Source organism: Neolamprologus multifasciatus, chromosome 19, assembly GCF_963576455.1.
Source record: "Neolamprologus multifasciatus chromosome 19, fNeoMul1.2, whole genome shotgun sequence".
Classification (NCBI taxonomy): Eukaryota; Metazoa; Chordata; class Actinopteri; order Cichliformes; family Cichlidae; genus Neolamprologus; species Neolamprologus multifasciatus.
The window spans coordinates 11,162,465-11,180,758 of record NC_140457.1 but is presented as its reverse complement, the minus strand read 5'-3'; the positions used below and the strand labels follow the sequence as shown (position 1 = coordinate 11,180,758).

Below are 18,294 nucleotides of genomic sequence, written 5' to 3'. Positions count from 1 at the left end.
CAATATCAAGCAGACCTCAAAAGAGCACTCATTCATCACTAAATTCACCTCAGGTACTTGATCAAAACACTTACAGGGGAGTCAGCAAAAGCCTTTGAGTGCAAAAATGTTCAGCAGATTGAAAATTAGAATGACTATGAAAGGTAATGAAGGATTCACAGGGAATTAAAGCTCAAAGTTGAGTTGGTAACTCACAGGAGAAGTGGGTGGATGAAAGGTGGAGAGAAGAAGAGATCTGAAACACGAAAGTCCACATGAAATACCTCAGTGGAAATGGACAATAAAACACAAGGTGAAAGAGAAGAGGCTCAAACAGTGAGTCAGAAATCATAAGAGCTTGTTTAAATGAAGGTTGTGAGTGTGGATAAATGAACATTACACAATTAGGATGAGAGTGGAATTAAATAAGTATTTTTAAAAATGCAGCACCTTTTTTATTATTTTGATACCAGCTCAGACAAGCTAATGCTTGCTGGTATACCAACACACTGACTGTTTACAAGTACATTCACAGGGGTGGACCAAAAATGAAGACATCTGCGAATGGGATAGTGCAGATGGTTCAGACCAGGACAAACGCAGCTATATTTTTTCATCAGTCTCCTGATGATGACAAAAAGAATCCTCCAAGAAGCATTCGTTCAAATAAGATTAGGCATCTGTGTCCACACTAGTGGCGCCTAAAGTTATTGTCAATCTCCCTCATCCTGGTTGGGACAAGCACCCTGTGTCTGTGCTAAATTTTACATTTAATTTGATAGTCAAGTAAAAGCATTAAAGGCATCATTATAAACATCAGTCTGTACAAAAAACCCCAGCCTGCACTGTTTTTTGTTAATACAAAAACAATTGCTTAAAAATTTAAGTCTAAATAGTTCAGTATAGACTTTTGAACATGAAATGAATATGAAATGAAATAGTACATAACCCTATCAGTGTATTAGCAGTCTGGACTGTTAATTATTAAGCTATCAATTTTGACCCAAACATTTGAAAGCCACAATTTGACACTTTTGGTTTTGTTTCTCGGGAATCTTTGGAAAAAGGTTCCTGCATCAAAAATGTCAAAACTGGAACACCCGACAGTGAAATCCTACCACTTCCAGTCACTTGACTTATACCATATTAACATATAGAACGGTATTGTTCAACAAAAGCTACTACAGTGCACTTAAAAAAAAGGATTTGTAGTTTGACTAGGAAAATAAATGTTTGATTTTCTTTCATAAATGTAATCTATGGTCAGTTTCTACCTCTTAAGACAAAAAGACTAATGTTCCTCTGATGGCCTTGGATTGCCTGTGATTGAGGAATATTGAGCTTGCAGTGCTGCAGTTTCTGTCCGGCTGCCTTCAGGGCCAGCAGGGCATAAAGTCTGTGATTTAGTCTTGTCACAGCTTTCTGGTTAAACAGTATCAAGGCCACCAGAGAGTAAATCTCAACATGACAAACCTTCACAGACACACATTTACACTCACCTCAAATCCTTGAACCCTAAGTGACGAATTAAAGGCAAAAACTATTATATTAATGATTTGCGGTGAAATTTCAAATGAATTACAGTGCTCTTAAGATGAGCTCTCCAGCTGAGTAATTCTAATTTAAACCCCAATATTATAAATATTGATTATCAGTCCTCTATGTTTACAACAGTACACAAAGATGATGCAGATGAAATGACAATAATGACCCTCTTATTAAATCTGAAAGATACAAATCAATACTGCCACAGAGAATGTCAGAAGTGTGTTTATACTTGTTTCTCCACCATATATTGATGTATTCAGCTGGTTTGGGAAGTCCTATCCAAAACAAGAACAAACCAACAAACTGCAGAGCATCATTGTGTTGAAGCGTAATGTTGACATTCAATAAACAGTGCAATTAAAGACAGAAAAAAATTAAAACATTTATTGGGCATAAATATATTATATATACGCTACCGATACAGTTACGTCTTACATACATAGGGTAGTATTTGCAAAAATCTATACATTAAAATTGATATGGCAGTTTCTTTTATATAATGCATATGAAATTGTCTAACATTTACAATACAAGAAGAAATGCATGAATTTCTTTTTTTTTTCCTCAATTCGTAGACCATGACAACGTTGGAATGTTTATTTTTTTAATTGTGAGGTAAAAATATGTTTCTGTTTTTGTCTTACTTAAAAAATAGTTAAATACCTGTGAGTCTCTGTATGTTTGTCAAATCGCCAATCTCTCAGTCAAAATCTCTACATGTACAAAACATTAAAAAAAAAAAAACTGATCAGAAGGCACAGATGTGGGGTTGCTGGGCAAAACATTGTCTCTCACTCTTGACATACCCGCCAAATGTACAGGACCTGCAGGGTGGTGAGTAGGGAGGCTGGGGTTCTATAAAATCACCTGTATTTGGGGGGAAAAAACGCAAAAAAAACCCCCCAACAATGCACATCAAGGGAGTACCCTGCCCACAAACACAATGCCTTTTTGTTAACACTGTGCTAACCTTGGACTATTTAACACTAGCATAACTGGCCTGACAATGACCATACACAAAGCAAACCTCTGCTCTTCCACTGGGGAATTAAGGCTTAAAAATGGGTAGTGTTGGGCAACATAACATCAGGAGTTTAAGGAAAGGACACCTCACAAGTCACCTGTCAATTACAATGCAACAGGCAGACACAAAATGAACACATCAGACAAAGGCACCATACTCCCTATAAACTTTCCTTTCTTTGTGGCTGTACTGTGCATTCTGCAAAGCGCAGAACTGCGCCCCAGTAATGCCAATGTCACAGTGATGCCAATAACAGAATAATGCCAATAAAAGTAACAGACAGTGTTGGCAGTAGAGTTTGGAATAGAGCAAAGGATCGCGTTTCCTATCGCTCATATTTACCTCATCAAGCCTAATGCTTGGCATAAAAAAGTGCTTCAACTCTGTTAGTCATAATGAATTTACCATCTTCCTCTATAGCTCTATAGATATCTCTGTATATCATCTCTTAGCAATGTACGGACACAAAAAAGCTCACTACTGTTATACCAGCACAAGCCTGAAAAAGGATTTATCAATATTATTATTTTCATCATCTGCCGGAAACCATCGTATGATTGTTTTTGCTTTCTATACCTTTCAGTGTGAAATCAGGTTGTGTAAAAATTAAAAAACGGAAGAAAAAAAAAGTCCACCGAAAGGGGCTACACATTTCATAATGGCACATTTTGCTTTACAAAACAAAACAATAAAAGATAATATGAAAAGAAGAAATATCACAGATCAAGTTAATGTTTTTTTTTTTCCTTTAGAAAGAATAATGATAATAGTCGTAATGCTGTGTCGCTGCAGAAGAACATCACAGAACCCTTTAGACGATTCAAAACGCAACAACTAGTGGACATAAAAAGTTTGCACTTTGGCATTAAAACAGTAAAAATAGATATCAGAAGCTTCATTATAACACTAATCAGAACAAAAGCCAAAGGCAGCAACGTTTATCCCAAAACAGATGACTTGAATTGACCATAAGACCTGGCTTGCTACATGTTTCTCTAAGTGTTTCAAGAACTGCTCGCCTGTGCACAGCCAAAACAGGAAATGTAAAAAATAAAATAAAATAAAAATACATAGGCAATTTGGTTAAATGTTTGAAACGGCAATGATAACTGCAATTCATGGACTGATGAGCTACAGGTTCCCAACAGCTGTAAGAAAAATACTTAAAGGGTTACTGAGATAAGGAATGCTGGCCTTAATCATACAATCTAACATACATCCATTAAAACAAAAGAAAAAAAAAACATGCTACAAGAAAAAATTAGTATATAACTACACTTGTCTCTTAATCTTTTAACAATAAATAAATGAAGATTGCACTGTAATTGGCATGTAAAGTACTGTATGCAAATATATAGTATAAATAAAACCTAGAAAAGAACTCTACCTTTACTTTCCCACCAACTTTGGCAAAGGTTTTTTAAGCTAGTAAACCACTTTACTTACTGACACATACAGGAGCAAGGCACAGCACAGACAGAGCACAAGATACAGCATCCAAAATGAGAGAACAAAGGGAAGGAAGAGAGGAAAAAAAGAAGAAAAGAGGCTAAAATGATAAATTATCATGATGACAGCAGAGGGATGACAAGATTAGATCTCCCCTCTGTGAGGCCTTATCCCTGAGGTACATTACAGGCTGCCAATCAGAGCTAATCATTACCTCCGTCTCCCATCCAATCCCTTTTACTCCCTGCACCCCATCCGACAAACGTGGACATGTCACACATTAATTACGCAGGTCAGGGTGATTTCTTTGGATTATCGGGGCATGTATTGGGTTGTACCTTGGCTTTGTTGGTTCGGGTTGGGGTTAAAAAGGGTTTTGGGGACTTTGGGTGGGAGGTGAGGGGCTGTTATGTGTGTTAGAATGCCCTGTTCTGATGAGTTGTGTCCTGTCAAAGGCTTGTTTGGTTAGTGAACATTAGTTCAAGTCCTCAGAGAACATGTCCGTCTGAGGAGAGACCACAGACTTGCTACTGCTCTGATTACATATCAATAAAGCACCTTTTAATAGAGAGAGAGAGAAGAGAGGGAAAGTGAGAGTGTTGCATGGGCAGACAGACGGGATGGATCGAAAGCAAGAGAAAAGTGGCCAGAGCAAAAAGGGTAATTACAGATAATCACGGGTGGGAAATGAGAAAAGAGGAGAATAGACTTTAAATGCATCAATTGACAGGCTAGCCGGAAGGAGAAACAGCTTTAGCATTGCTCTGGCTGGCTAATTCTTAGTGGGGGCTAAAGCACAAGCTAACTCCTAATGGCTTTTCTAGTTAACACCCATACAGCTCTGAGAAGGCCGGTTAGCTGGCAGACTGTTAGCACCTCTGGGTCTGTGGAGCTACGTACATATCGCTAGTAAAGCTACAGATAAATAGGCTGGAGCAATGGTATTTGAGATGGTAGATTAAAGAAGAACTGACCAATGGCCCAAAATATGCTCAGCCCAGCCCTTTCCTTGTCTGCTGCAGCCGATCACAATCACAGCCCGGCTCCCCAAAGCCAGTTTAAGCCTCACAAACCAATACCTTCAAGGGCTCATATTCTGAACCAAGACAAGTGTTTAAGGGCTCCTTCAACTAAATGTGCAAGCTGCTGAGCTGACCTCAGAGCTGCCGTCTATGAGCACCTAGAGTCCACTATTCCCCCTTTTACACTGTACTTCAGACCTTACATTGCCATCACTTATATTACATCAATTTATAGCATCATAGTATTTGCTATAATATACATATCTATATATAGAGTTCATATATTAGATTACTGGTTTTCCATTCTTTTGTAGATATAATAAAATCAAAGGATAGCAGCATCTTAAACCATACATGGATTGCATCACTTTGGTAGCTGAAAGAGTGAATGAGTGAATGTAAAAAGCTAAGCAGATATGTGATTTACTTCTTAGGATGAAATGTCTTTCTCATTGTCATTGCATGAGTGTAATTGGATATGTGTGCATGGTTATGCATGTAAGTCTGCACCTTTGTCTGTGCACTGGGTATTTGTCAGTCTGCATGTGAGAATGGGTGCAGATTATGTGAAATGTCTGACAGCCTGTAGAGTTGTAACAAACTGGGTAAGTAAGAACAACTAAAGCTTTGAAGGCCTACATTGGAATATGGCTGAATGAATAAAGACTACAGCAAAAAAAAAAAAAGCAAATTAAACACTGAAAAATAAACCAAAAAAGTAAGGCAATGACCATCAAGAAATATATGTTCTCTAAGTGAATATGTTTTAAAAGGATACAAAATAAAAACATGCAAGTCAGTCTGGAGAGCAACTGTTTTGCTCACAGCTATTTTAAGGCTTGATTATCAGCTTTCTTTCCCAAACGAGGTACAGCTCAGACAAGACTTCCCTCGACAGAAATCCTTAACAAATGAGACGGACAATGATATGAAGACAACAGAGACGGAGAGGGAAAAAGTCCAAAGTGAGTGAAGGCAAAAGACAACAGGAACAAGGTGGGAAAAGCCTGAATCAAAAAATAACCAAAAAAAAAATCATAGATAGCGTTGAATGTACATCTCAAGTGTTTGTTTTGATTTCATTCGGTTCTTTCATAGATGTTTTTTTAAAGTTTTTTTTTCTGCGATTTTGCTTTCTCTTTCTATCCTATAATTAAAAATTCCCTCACTTCATGAAGAAGTACTGTAGCAAGCAGGCCATGAGGATGGAGAAGCCTGCAAACACACACACAATCAGCGCCGCAAAGCGCTCGTCGCTCGAGATCAGGCCCGCTCCTTTGCCTGCTTCCACGGCACACTGCTCTCCTGATGATGCTGCCTCCTGGCGACGCAGCGTGAACAAAGAGGAAGGGCTCAGTGGTCCACACAGCTCCTGGCACGTATCCTGGCAACGGCGGCAGGCACCCACACGGAAACGGTAGTCTGTGTTGCTCTGGAGACCGGAGATTTGAAACACACCCTCCTCTCCCTTGAAAACCTTTGAAGGGAGGAAAGAGGTGAAAAAAGTTTTACAGCTGACTTGGATAAGAAAGACACAGATTTTCATCCAACTAAAAAGCATGACATACTCCTGAGTGAAATCTTTTTAGCTAGAAAACAGACATGCATGCTCACGTAAACTCATATTTTATTCAAAGAACACAGAAAAACACAAAACAAATTAGATGTTTAAACTGTGAAAAGTTTAAGAAATTTGGAATTTAATGGTAGCAACATTTAATCCTCTTTTACCAACTTAGTAGATTTGTTGCTCAATTTTTGGGAGAGGAATGTTCTTCTATCATTCTTATTTGATAGGTTTCTAGGTGTGCAACAGTCCTCATTAAGGTCTTCTTTGGCGTATTTTGTTTCTCATGATGTGCCAGACGTTTTCAGCTGGTGAAAGGTCTGGTGAAGAGGCAGGCCAGTTCAGCACCCGGACTCTTCTACAAGAAGCTGTCCAGGAGACATCTTTTTAATGACTACCCTTAAAAAGATGTCTCCTGGATGGGAGCATATGTTGCTCTAAAACCTATATATACACCTTTCAGCATTAATGTTGTCTTTCCAGATGAGCAAAGTGCCAGTTTCCCTAGGCATTATTGGGCTCCCATACCCTCAGGCATACAGGATTTTGAACTAAGCGTTGATAACAAGCCAAATGGTCCCTCTCTTCTGTAGTGTGGAGGACGTATCATAGTATCATTCAAGTTTCCTGAAAAGAATTTCAAATTTGTCCTCCCACAGAACAGTTTTCTACTTTCATGTTAACAGCATTTTTACATTTTGCTTTTTCTTTACATGATAGAGTTTTAATCTGCATTGGAACTGTGTTCACAATGATTTCTGGAAGAGATCCTGAGCCCTTACAGTGTAATTGGTTTTACTGCAGTGCTGCTTGAGAGCCGAAAGATCACAGGCATTCGATACTCATTTTTGGTGTTTCCCCATACACACAGAGATTCTCCAGATTCTCAGAATCATTTCAAGATATTACGTACCGTAGATGATGGGATACGATTTGATGATGCGTTTTTGTTGTTGTTGCTGTTGTTTTGTTGTTGTTTTTTTTTTTTTTTTGGGGGGGGGGGGGGGGGGGGTATTCGCAGACTCCTCCTAGCTTTGCTTCTGAGAAATCTGCCCCTCTAAGATGTCATGTTACTGACATTTTGCCAATAAACCTAACTAGTTGCAAAAGCAGCTGTTTCTTTTTAGCACCACTTAGTTTTTTCGGTCTTTTGTTATCTCCACCCAACTCTTTTGAGACCCGTTGCTGCCTTCAACTTCAAAATGAACTACTATTTTTTGATGAAATAGTAAAATGTCTCAGTTTAAAATTTCATGTCTCCTATGTTCTATTGTGATTAAAAAACATGTTTAGGACATTTAAATGACCGCCTTGTGTTTTTCTTTGCATTTAACAGGGTAGAGTTTCTTTGGAATTGAACTTGTAGAAAGGTAAGTGGTGTTTGTGTCAAGGGAGAATGTGTGTAGACAAAAAACACCATTTTATTTTTAGTGCTGCAGTGGAAGAAATGTTTTGATAAAGGTGCACTGAACTTTAGCTGTTAGACTCTCAAACTGACGAGAGGTAAATATAACTCTGAGTGCATTTACTGGTCTTCTCAGAAAGAAATAAAAAAACCCAACAAAAATAAGGAAAAACAACCCCCCCAAAAAAGAACACAAAATGTTAAAAGCAGCATCTGATAACACATGTCTGCAAACATAAAGCAGCATCACATATCCACACAGCACAGGTTTTATCTACTTATGAGTCTGCAGTTCTTCTCACCAACCATTCTGTAATTCAATAACAGACGTTGAAATGGCCCTGAAGACAAATAACGTTTTGTCTACCAGCCTGCCCACCGCTGCAGCTGTGAGCAATCAAATCCTATATTTCCAGGTGCAGCAGGCTCTTCCTGAGATACTTCTGTTTTGTAATTTTTATTAAAAGTATTTAATACCTCTCAGCAGGGGGGATGTATATGAGAGAAGTGTTCACACATGGGTATTTTACTCTTCCATCAAATGTCAAAAGAAACTTGAATTAATTAATTCCAGCAGCTTTCTAGCATTTAGATGAACTGGACAGCTCTTATGTCTACACATATAAGACCCGTTTACATGTGTGTGTTACAAACCTGTTTGTATTCTGACTCACGTCCCACCAGCACCTGGAGCACATAGCTCACAGGGTCCCCCCTCATTGGTGGAATAGTTTCCCATGTTATCTCACACATGTTCCCCTCCAGCTGGTGCACTCTGGGAGCTGTTGGAATTAATAATAACAAATCATTATCTCGTATACATGACAGGATATCGTTAAAAGACGCTTGCAAATGGATGAAGAGTATAATTAGAACACCATCTCTTGTGAAGTCAAGAAATGGTGGTTATCATTTTACAACATTTAAAATGTTGTAAACAGTAAAGTGTAGATAAACTCACAGTTCAGTGATTTGCCAAACACTTATAGCCTATATTTAACTGAACATTAAGAAGATAACTTATCCAGAGCTGAAACTTGATTCAGCATATAGAAAAAGTTGGACAGGGGCAAATACTAATAAAACTGGGTATAAAAGAGCATACCCAAGAAGGTTCATTCTTCCGTGTAACAGTGCAGCAAAACACTTATGATTGAAGAACAACATTTTTCGATATGGAATTGCAACGACTTTGGGGATATTATAATGTATAATAGAAAAAATACATCATATAAATGTAAGGCTTATCTTAGGGCCAATGTTCATTTAGGATGAACTAAAACAAAGCAGAGGAAACAACTGAAATCTTGTATCAATCAAAAATAGGAAACCCGAGAAACATATGTATGAATATAAATAGTGAACATCAGCTACAACAAAGTGAGTCATGAAATTCATTTTGTTTTTCAGTTGTAACATTTGTTATGCACTGCAATCAAATCCTTGGGGATTAATGTCATTTTACACTGTAAATTATAGTTGTCATTTTGACTGCAATAAACTGCTGCATTAAATACAAAACACATTTTACTAACTGCTTTGATAACCAAGTATCTATATGTTGATTCATCTCAACATCGCCTGCTCTTTATAGTTTCAAATGAATGCCTGACCCTTTTAGATGGCGTACACTGCTATGAGCTTTACGGAAGCTATTCGGTCCCTCGAGTGGGTTTATGGATATATCAATGCTATGCGGCACAGCTACCATCATACTTTGTAGATATATCCAGAGAGGTTACCCCTTACTGCAATTATTGGAGCTGTAATAAGCCACCCCCTCTCTTACAGTAACAATCAGATGCTGGAGGCAATAATCAGGCAGGCGACAGTAAACATCATCACTAACAGCCAAAAACAGATGCATTTGTTGCATGTGTGAAGCTTGATTTAATCCACGTAGAAGTGGCAAACATTACTGTATGCATGGATACTCGTGCACTGGTGTGTTTGCGTTGCTCTGCCATCATATGTGAAATTGAGCTGACACTGGTGGACTGGTAGGACATCTTCACATGATCTGACCCCTGAAGATATTTAAAGTTAGATTTACCTAAATAGAGGACTGTGTGTTTAAATGTATCTGATAATTCCTCACTAATACCGTGGCTCAAGAGTTGGGAGTTGTAATCGGAAGGTTGTCGGTTCGAGCCCCGGCTTGGACAGTCTCGGTTGTTGTGTCCTTGGGCAAGACACTTCACCCGTTGCCTACTGGTGGTGGTCAGAGGGCCCGGCCCGGTGGCGCCAGTGTCCGGCAGTCTCGCCTCTGTCAGTGCGCCCCAGGGTGGCTGTGGCTACAATGTAGCTGCCATCACCAGTGTGTGAATGTGTGTGTGAATGGGTGGATGACTGGTTGTGTAAAGCGCTTTGGGGTCCTTAGGGACTAGTAAAGCGCTATATAAAAACAGGCCATTTACCATTTACTAATATCCCTACGCCACAACTGTACGATCTGAAAAGGCAGTTGGTATATAGCTAGTGATAAAGACAGGACTTCTTTGTGTGAAATGTGTTTGTGCACAAAGACATTTTCTCCGCATCGGTTTACCTTTCAGGGCAGGGGGTATAGACTTGGTGGTGCAGAAAGTATGCGTGTCAGAAAAAGGACCCTCCCCAGCATCACTGATGGCCTGTATTCTGAAGCTGTAGCTGCTGGACTCGGTCAATCGCTGAACCTTGTAGGTGTGGCTGGGACCACGGTAGATTGTCACAAACCTAAACAGGGAACATAATGAAGAAGGAGAAATAAACAATAAGATGTAAATCTAAAAAAAATTTTAAAAAAAAAGGAAGGACGGTTCAATGTGACAGAGGGAGCACTGACAGGCCTAGGCATGAAGGATCACTCCATCAGAGATAAAGGAGAAATGGTGAAGGGAAGTGAAGGTGATGGTGTTATGAATGGGTATAAGAAGGGAAGAGTTGTGTTAATAGAGAAACACATGGTTAAACATCCATCCATCTATCCATCTAATTCAAGGTCGTTGGAGGCTGGAGCCGATCCCAGCTGTCAAGGCAGGTTACAGCCTGATCATGTTGCCATCTTATTGCAGAGCACGGTCAAACAAGAACAGTAAAAAATAAGGCACAAACACTTAGATACTCACTAATCACTAACTTAGTTATAAGGACTGATAGCCCATGTTAGTGGGCTATCAGTCCCACTAACATGGGCTGTTACATTGATACTAACATTGATATAGTTTAACTCAGCACAGCAGGCGTCACAAGAAAAATGATGAACAGCTCAGCGGTGAATGTGAATATTTTAACACAATTATATGTTAACCTGAGGTAAGATTAACTTCAGAAATAAAATGTGGGGACCTTGAAAAGCAAGAGGAGCAGCAGAAGAAAAGAAAGCACCTTAAAAAAAAAAGATAGAGATGATTGATGAGCACGCAGGACAAACAGTGGCAGGCTATAGTCACAAATCTGATGAAAATGAGCACCAAAAGCATTCCTGGCTGGCTCGATGGACAGATTCATGGAGTGGGAGAGATAAAAGCAGGAAAAGTCTGGGAGATAAGTGAATGTGAGCCGAAGAGGGGTTATTTATCTCAGCAATCAGCTTTGCAGCAAAATAAGGTAGATGTCTAGGTGGCAAAGGAAGCCATGAAGCAGAGGAATGAGAAAAGAAAGACAAAGGTAAATGGTTAATGAACAAGAGAAGAGGCAGTAATAGAAGAGTAAAGTCGCAGGAGGATGCAAGGGAGAGAGAAGTTAAAGCAGAAGGATAGGTGATTGAGAATTAAAGGAGATGATGATAACGTTGAAGAGAGAAAGGACAGTGCGAGACAAAGAGGAGAGGAGAGAGGTCACGGTTTAGTAGAAAGCTATAACTCCAGATGAGCTCTTTATGTAGCTGCACTACAGAAGTGATGTGTTTCTCTCACTGATATATGATGTTATTAAACCCTGGCCTTACTGGTGGGCCATACAGTTAACACGTGCAGCGATCAACTGCATGGCTTAAAAAAAACCCAAAACAACTAATACATTAACTTTTCCATCATCAGGAGCTATGACCTCTTCGCAGTCGACCAGACATAAATGGTAAGATATCAAAATAATTAACATTTAGCACAGCACAAACAAGCAATAAATACCCTTGCACAAAAAAATCACTAGGACATAGTTAATGAGATGAATTGCCCTGGTGCTGAGCCAAAAAGCTGACCAATTAACTACAACATGGCACAGCAGAGGGCAGGATGAGAGAGGTCAGAATGTAATGAAACAATCTGTTATTGTTCTACTGCAGGCGTCGTTGTGTAAGAAGAATAAAGCCCTTGAACTACACTGCCCCGTGTTGTCATGGCATTCTCGCAACTCTCAGATTTGACACAAGGTATGTCATTGGGTAACATGGATGAGAAGAGGGAGAAATGAATGGAGTACAGGAAACAAGTGAAAATAAAAAGCCCTGACTCAGGGAGGACAGCGCATGAGCAACAAGTCTGCAAACAGGGAGATAAGAAAAAGAAAAATTAGCCTGAGCAAGCAAGGGAAAGGAAGGTGGGAAGGTACAAGGATGAAAAATAAATAATGGCAACAATAATGGGAACCGGAGAAAAACACTTTCTTTATCATCATAAAATAGAGAAATACTGAAAAATAAAGGAAGGTTAAAAAATGCCAATGCAGCGGAAATAATTCATGAAAGGAAGTACACATTCATTCTCAGAATCTCCACATTCGCAGTCACCTGTCTGACAATAAAACCCGATTAATAAACATGAATTAAATCAGAGGATAGCAAGAGACAGAGGAGGGGAGGAGTCAAGGTCAAAAACATAAGTGTAATATCAGAAATGAGATTTGCACAGATTATTGCTGGCTATTCAATATGTTTGTTTACAAAGCTAAATACTTCAAGATTTCATTAGTTCCCTGCTTTCAAAGTGCCCTTCCAATCTCGCTTATTATGTCAGCAGTGAAGCTTCTGGTTGCCATGGCTAACTCCTTCATACTAAAAAATAAAAACCCTTCTAATTCATTTTAACAGAGCGTGATGAGAAAGAAAAGAGGAAAGTGGAGCAGCGTAGGAAGAGTGCCCTGTAAATCTTCTACGTCCATTCTTAATTTTATATGCCTTTGCACACAAATACACAGTGTACAGTGTGTACTGCACTGGTGGCTGCCCACTGCCTCACTGGGTGAATGGGTCAAATGCAGAAGAGTATTTTCCCTACGGGGACTAACACATACACATTCTGTCATTTAAATGAGCCACTCCTCATCCCTAAGTCTACAGCATAAACACTTGGGGGGGAAAAAAGACAAATTAACCTTTAGTTTAATTGCCAACTATGTTTAATACTCCAACTCCTATAACTTCATCAGGTGCATACAGACAAATGCATAATATACCTAACTGCATCCAAGCGTGATTACAAAGAAAGAAAAATGTACATAAATATGCACAAACATTACTGTGGCAGTTAGAAAAGGGTAAACAAAACTGTGAAAGCTGTTTGCATTTGGTATGGCAGAGAGCGATCGCATACCTATATGTTTGTTTATGTGTATGTGTGTCACAGAAGCTAACAGACCACAGCCTACCAGTTAGGGACCCATCTGTCAGTTATGGTACCCATTCCAAGGGTGTCAAGGTGCCAGCTTGATACAGCCAAACCTTAATTCAAACACTGATAAGGGCCAACCAGAAGGATAAAGGAGGGAGTTAAACAAACTGACAGTTGGGCAGACGGGCTTGCAGATACTCTTAGCTCTAGCTACTGCAAAAATTCCCTCCTCCTAAACTTTTTTTGCCCCCAGATGTGTATTTGACTCCCTGTCCATGATTATTTTCCATCCTCTCCTCCTCAGTCTGCTAACACTCTCTTTCCATTTCTCTTTTTATCACTGCTGTCTGACCAGTCAATTCAATGAAGGCTTGATTGTTGGGGGCTGCATCCCTGCTGTGTCCAGCTCCACTCAACATGACTACTCCCAGGTACATCTAGTTACTGCACACAGAGAAAAAGGCACAGATCCCCACAAGTACCTTTAATGTTAAATGCACACACTCCCTCGGCTCCCCTCAGCTGCTCTGGTTTTGTCCTCCTAGTATTTGTGTGTTCTTCTCAATGATGTGCATATTTTTAACCTGGGTTCTAATTTGATCAGTTGACTAGTTATAGGGTGAGAAGTCCTCTGAGGGCAACATCATAGTTTCAATCCCTTGTTACACATGCGGTTCCATAGATCAACGCAGACTATCATTCGGTCTATTGCTGTCATAGAGACAGGATTAGTAGGTTAATTCGGTGTTCCACTTTTCAGCTTCGAGTCCAAGATTTTAATGTGTTGTTTAAATAAGCTGGACTCAGCCTATTCCCTCAAGTAAACAATGATGATGGAGCAGTATAAACTGGTCCGTGTATACTCCACCTGTGGTTCTTGTCCTCCATCTGTAGTGTGTAGACCATGTCATCAGCAAGCAGAGCACGTGTGTGGCTGGTGTTTTCGCCCCACTTGAGCTTCAGGCTTTGAGGGCCAGCCGCTGAGCATTCGAGTGGGGGCGGCGGTGGCGGGAGAGGGCGTGTCCTCACGATCAGTGGTAAACTGTTGGGACTGGAGCCAATGGCATTCACTGCCTGGATCTGCACACTAAAAATCATGGGAGAGAGCGAGAAAGAGATAGAATTTATTTGTTGAATATTGCGCTGTAAAAATGTTTATTATTATTTTATTATTTATCATCTTATATTGATTGGATATTTGGGGAAATGTCTCAATCACAAGCCAAAGTACGCGACCGTGAAAGTGCTGTACCATGCAACCTTGAATGCTCTCCGTGTATTTGCAGACCTATCTGTCCAATGCTGGACACTAATGTGGTATATTAGCTTTGACCTTGGATGTTTGTGGATCCTTTTGCCTGTTATCATTCTCCTACGTACTCTGCATGATAAGCCTTAAATTTGTCAGACTTCCTGGTCCACGTTTTCCCTAAATGTGTACCAAGTTAGGTAACTGCTATCACTGCTACAGGGTGTTTTAGAAGATTTGTGCTAAAGAGAGAACTTACATACTACAATGTATTCCCTAAAACATAATTATAAAGATTATAAATGACAGAGAAACATCATTTTAAGCACATGCATTTGAACTCGTATGCCAAAAATATATGGACTCAACTGGACACACAGACACACACAGATCAGCTGCTAATTAAAGAGAATTGGGAGAAATGGATTTCTGTTTTTCAAACTCCCCTGCCGCCTTTCTTCCAGGAAGCCCCCTCTGTTCTTCGCGGTTTTCCTGTCAGTGTCTGATCAGCTTATTAGCATCAATATCAGAGGCCCTCAGCTAGTTGGTATCTTTCTTCTGACATTTAACCACTGATTCTTTGTAACTGCAACCTTTCATTATAATTCATGTAGCTTAGGTAAACATTTGTGTGTTTGTGTCTGTGAGGTAAAGGGCAACATGTATCTATCCAGTGGATAATTAAGGATATGGATAAAAGATAATAAGAGATTGTGAACAACGTAAAGATAAGGCTTAGCTTTTGATGATAGGTGGGGCTACATTTAGATATGATGAGAGTGAACGTGAATGTTTATTTGTTAGCCCTGTGATGGACAGGCAACCTCTCCATGTTGTACCTTAACAAACTTTCATCTTAGGCTCAGAACAGATGTAGTTTATTTATTTATTTTAACTGATGATTTATTTTTTTTATTTTTTTTTATTTTTTATATTAAAACTAGGGGACAAGTAATTGAACAATCTTGAGACTATAATTTCACCAGTGCAAGAACCTCTGACTAGTAAATTATTTAAATCTCACCTCAATGACTCCAAGAAAATCACTAAAGTGAAAATACACATCTAATTTTAGAGGACAAATTGAACTCTCTCCTTTACTTGAAGTTCAGGTTGACATTGTTGATAATACAGAATGCACCTTCTTTGCACTGCAACTTTACTTAATGTGTATTCTGTATTATAGCTATTTGGACACACAAAAACTCCCACAGATTCTCTCAAATGCGCAAACACACGCACAGGCTCGCACATGTTCTGTCTCACTGGCAGCCATTATGCAACAGAGCACAGTGACACCGGGTCAAAAACAACCTCAGAATGAAAACAATGGTGCGAGATCACCCTGCCTCGGCACATGTCACCTTACCTTGGATAACCTCTCCCTGTTTGTCTTTTTTAATTAGAATTCAAAGAACTTGCTGCACAATCATATGCATGCTCACAAACACACTTACAAGCAATCACAGACAAGCGGGATCACAACAACGCTGGGCATAAAGATGATTAAGTGGCTGTTTACTGCTACTTGAGTACAACATGTTTGAGATCCAAGCTCATGCAATCATCAAACATTTTACCCCTATTTAAATACAGAATGTGTATGAAAAAATAGATGTAGCCTGCTTGTCTGTATGAAAAGAAGCCAATGCAGAAGCTGTAAAACCTGCATTCTCCAAATGGCCAAAGGAGACAGATTGTATAAAATGAGCTAATGAACCCGCTTCTTACACCCAATTTATGCTTCAGTGGGAAATTTACATCATAGCCTAAGATGTAACTGTAAACCCCTCTGAACCCAATGCCGTAATCTTCAACATAACTTGATGTTAACCTCCCGACAAATCTAACTGTCCTCTATTCTCACTACTTTTCTGCTGTGATTTTTGAATTTATCAGTGATAAAATAGCAATCATCCCCACAGTATAATAGATAATTATAGGATCACTATAACGAATTATAAATATTCGTAGAAGGATATCAATGAAACTATTGGAACTGAAGTAGGGAAGGTACAAAGAAGTGGAAAAATTAGAGCGCCAAATATGTTTGCACCAGCATTTTATTTCTTTCTATGGGCTGGCACCGCATATGAAAAAATGGGACACAACCACACAGTAATTAACATGTAATGCACCACACACAAGGATAAATGCTTTGGTTTAGCTAGCATTACCTGTATTCACTGTCTGGCTGCAGGCCTGTGACAAGGTGACTTGTCCCTGAATCCACAGTGATGGTTTGGTCGTCCAGGGTGATGACGTAGGAGGTAATCTCGGCCCCGTTACAGTTTGGCTCCTCCCACTTCAGGTGGAGGCAGGTAGACGGGGAGTGGCCCGTCTCTGAGGAGCTCGGGAGATCCAGGGGAGTAAGGGATGATACCTGGTCAGGATTTGTAGCTGGGGTCTGGAAACTGCTCTGCTCACTATATGGACCAGCACCCGCCTGATTGACCGCCTGAGTGGGAGACACAGAAACACAGAGGGGGTGAGAGAGATTGAAGAGGGGGGGAAACTGCTGTGATTGATAGTGCTGAGATAGAGGATCCTGGTGATAGAACAGAGGTGAGGAGAGGGATAAAAAGAAAGGGATAAGTGAGGACTAAAACCAAGACAGATGTTGATTAATAATAATAAGGGAAGAAGATAAATATGAAGGGATTTATTAATAAGCACAGGACAAAGAGCAAGACAAAGTTAAATGGGAGCATTAATCCTTTACTTGTGCTGTCAAACACATTAATATTCAGCTCAAGTATCCACTATTAAATGCCTTTCAATCGCTCGTTGTAATAGTCTCCTTCATTGCCTCTTACAGACTTCAAGAGGAGGAAGGAAGGACAAAATTGGCATTTTATATACATCTTGTCCATTCGGAAAGCTTGAACTAAAAATAAAACATGTAGATAAATTGCTTCCTTCCATCCATTTGTGAGCCTTGTAATAGTTACATGTAAAAAGCAACATTAATGGATTAAATGTACTTAGCACATCCAAGCAGATGAGCAGTGTTTGTTTTCTTGTAAAAATGCACTGTAGCCACTTTCCAAAAACAGCCAAGCACCATTCACGAGTAGATACCAAGGAGAAGGAATCTACAATGTGCACTTATATATAAATCCTTGACGGTTTATCTCAGCATTAAACTATCTAGATAACTCTGGGTCCAGCAAGAAAAGTTATACTTCAGTAGTTTCTCGGATTTATCCTCAGCTGTCAAATTTATTTTGCAGAGGCTAGAAAAACACATAGAAACTGATTTAACTTATCCTTACATTGGCGTCCCCCCATTCAAAGCATTCTCATAAAACAAGTGCGTGTCAGGTTGTGCAGATTTGAAACACTGCTACAGAAGATGAACCAGTACAAGTTCATTCAGGTATAGAACGTATGGAGTCACACAGAGTTCAACCAAGTCAGCGCCTCTGGTGTGATCCATTCCTGCAATCTTCTTAAGGTGTACAGATATGAACACACGGGCGTACACTTCTAGTGCACAGAGACAAAGAGAAATCACATACAT

The 18,294-nt window shown here is 39.5% G+C and overlaps 1 protein-coding gene across 3 annotated transcripts in view; it reads right to left on the bottom strand.

Moving 5' to 3' along the window:
- Positions 1-1,896: 1,896 nt before the first annotated feature.
- Positions 1,897-18,294, bottom strand: part of fndc3ba (fibronectin type III domain containing 3Ba) — an 86,522-nt gene continuing 70,124 nt past the window's right edge. For all 3 annotated transcript variants that reach the window (XM_085144109.1, XM_085144110.1, XM_085144111.1), the window contains 5 exons: positions 16,949-17,229; positions 14,391-14,609; positions 10,543-10,709; positions 8,649-8,776; positions 1,897-6,499 (listed from right to left, as the gene is read on the bottom strand). In XM_085144109.1, coding sequence (XP_085000235.1) covers positions 6,188-6,499; positions 8,649-8,776; positions 10,543-10,709; positions 14,391-14,609; positions 16,949-17,229 — 1,107 coding nt within the window. In that variant the 3' untranslated portion in view covers positions 1,897-6,187. The remainder of the gene's footprint in view (positions 6,500-8,648; positions 8,777-10,542; positions 10,710-14,390; positions 14,610-16,948; positions 17,230-18,294) is intronic.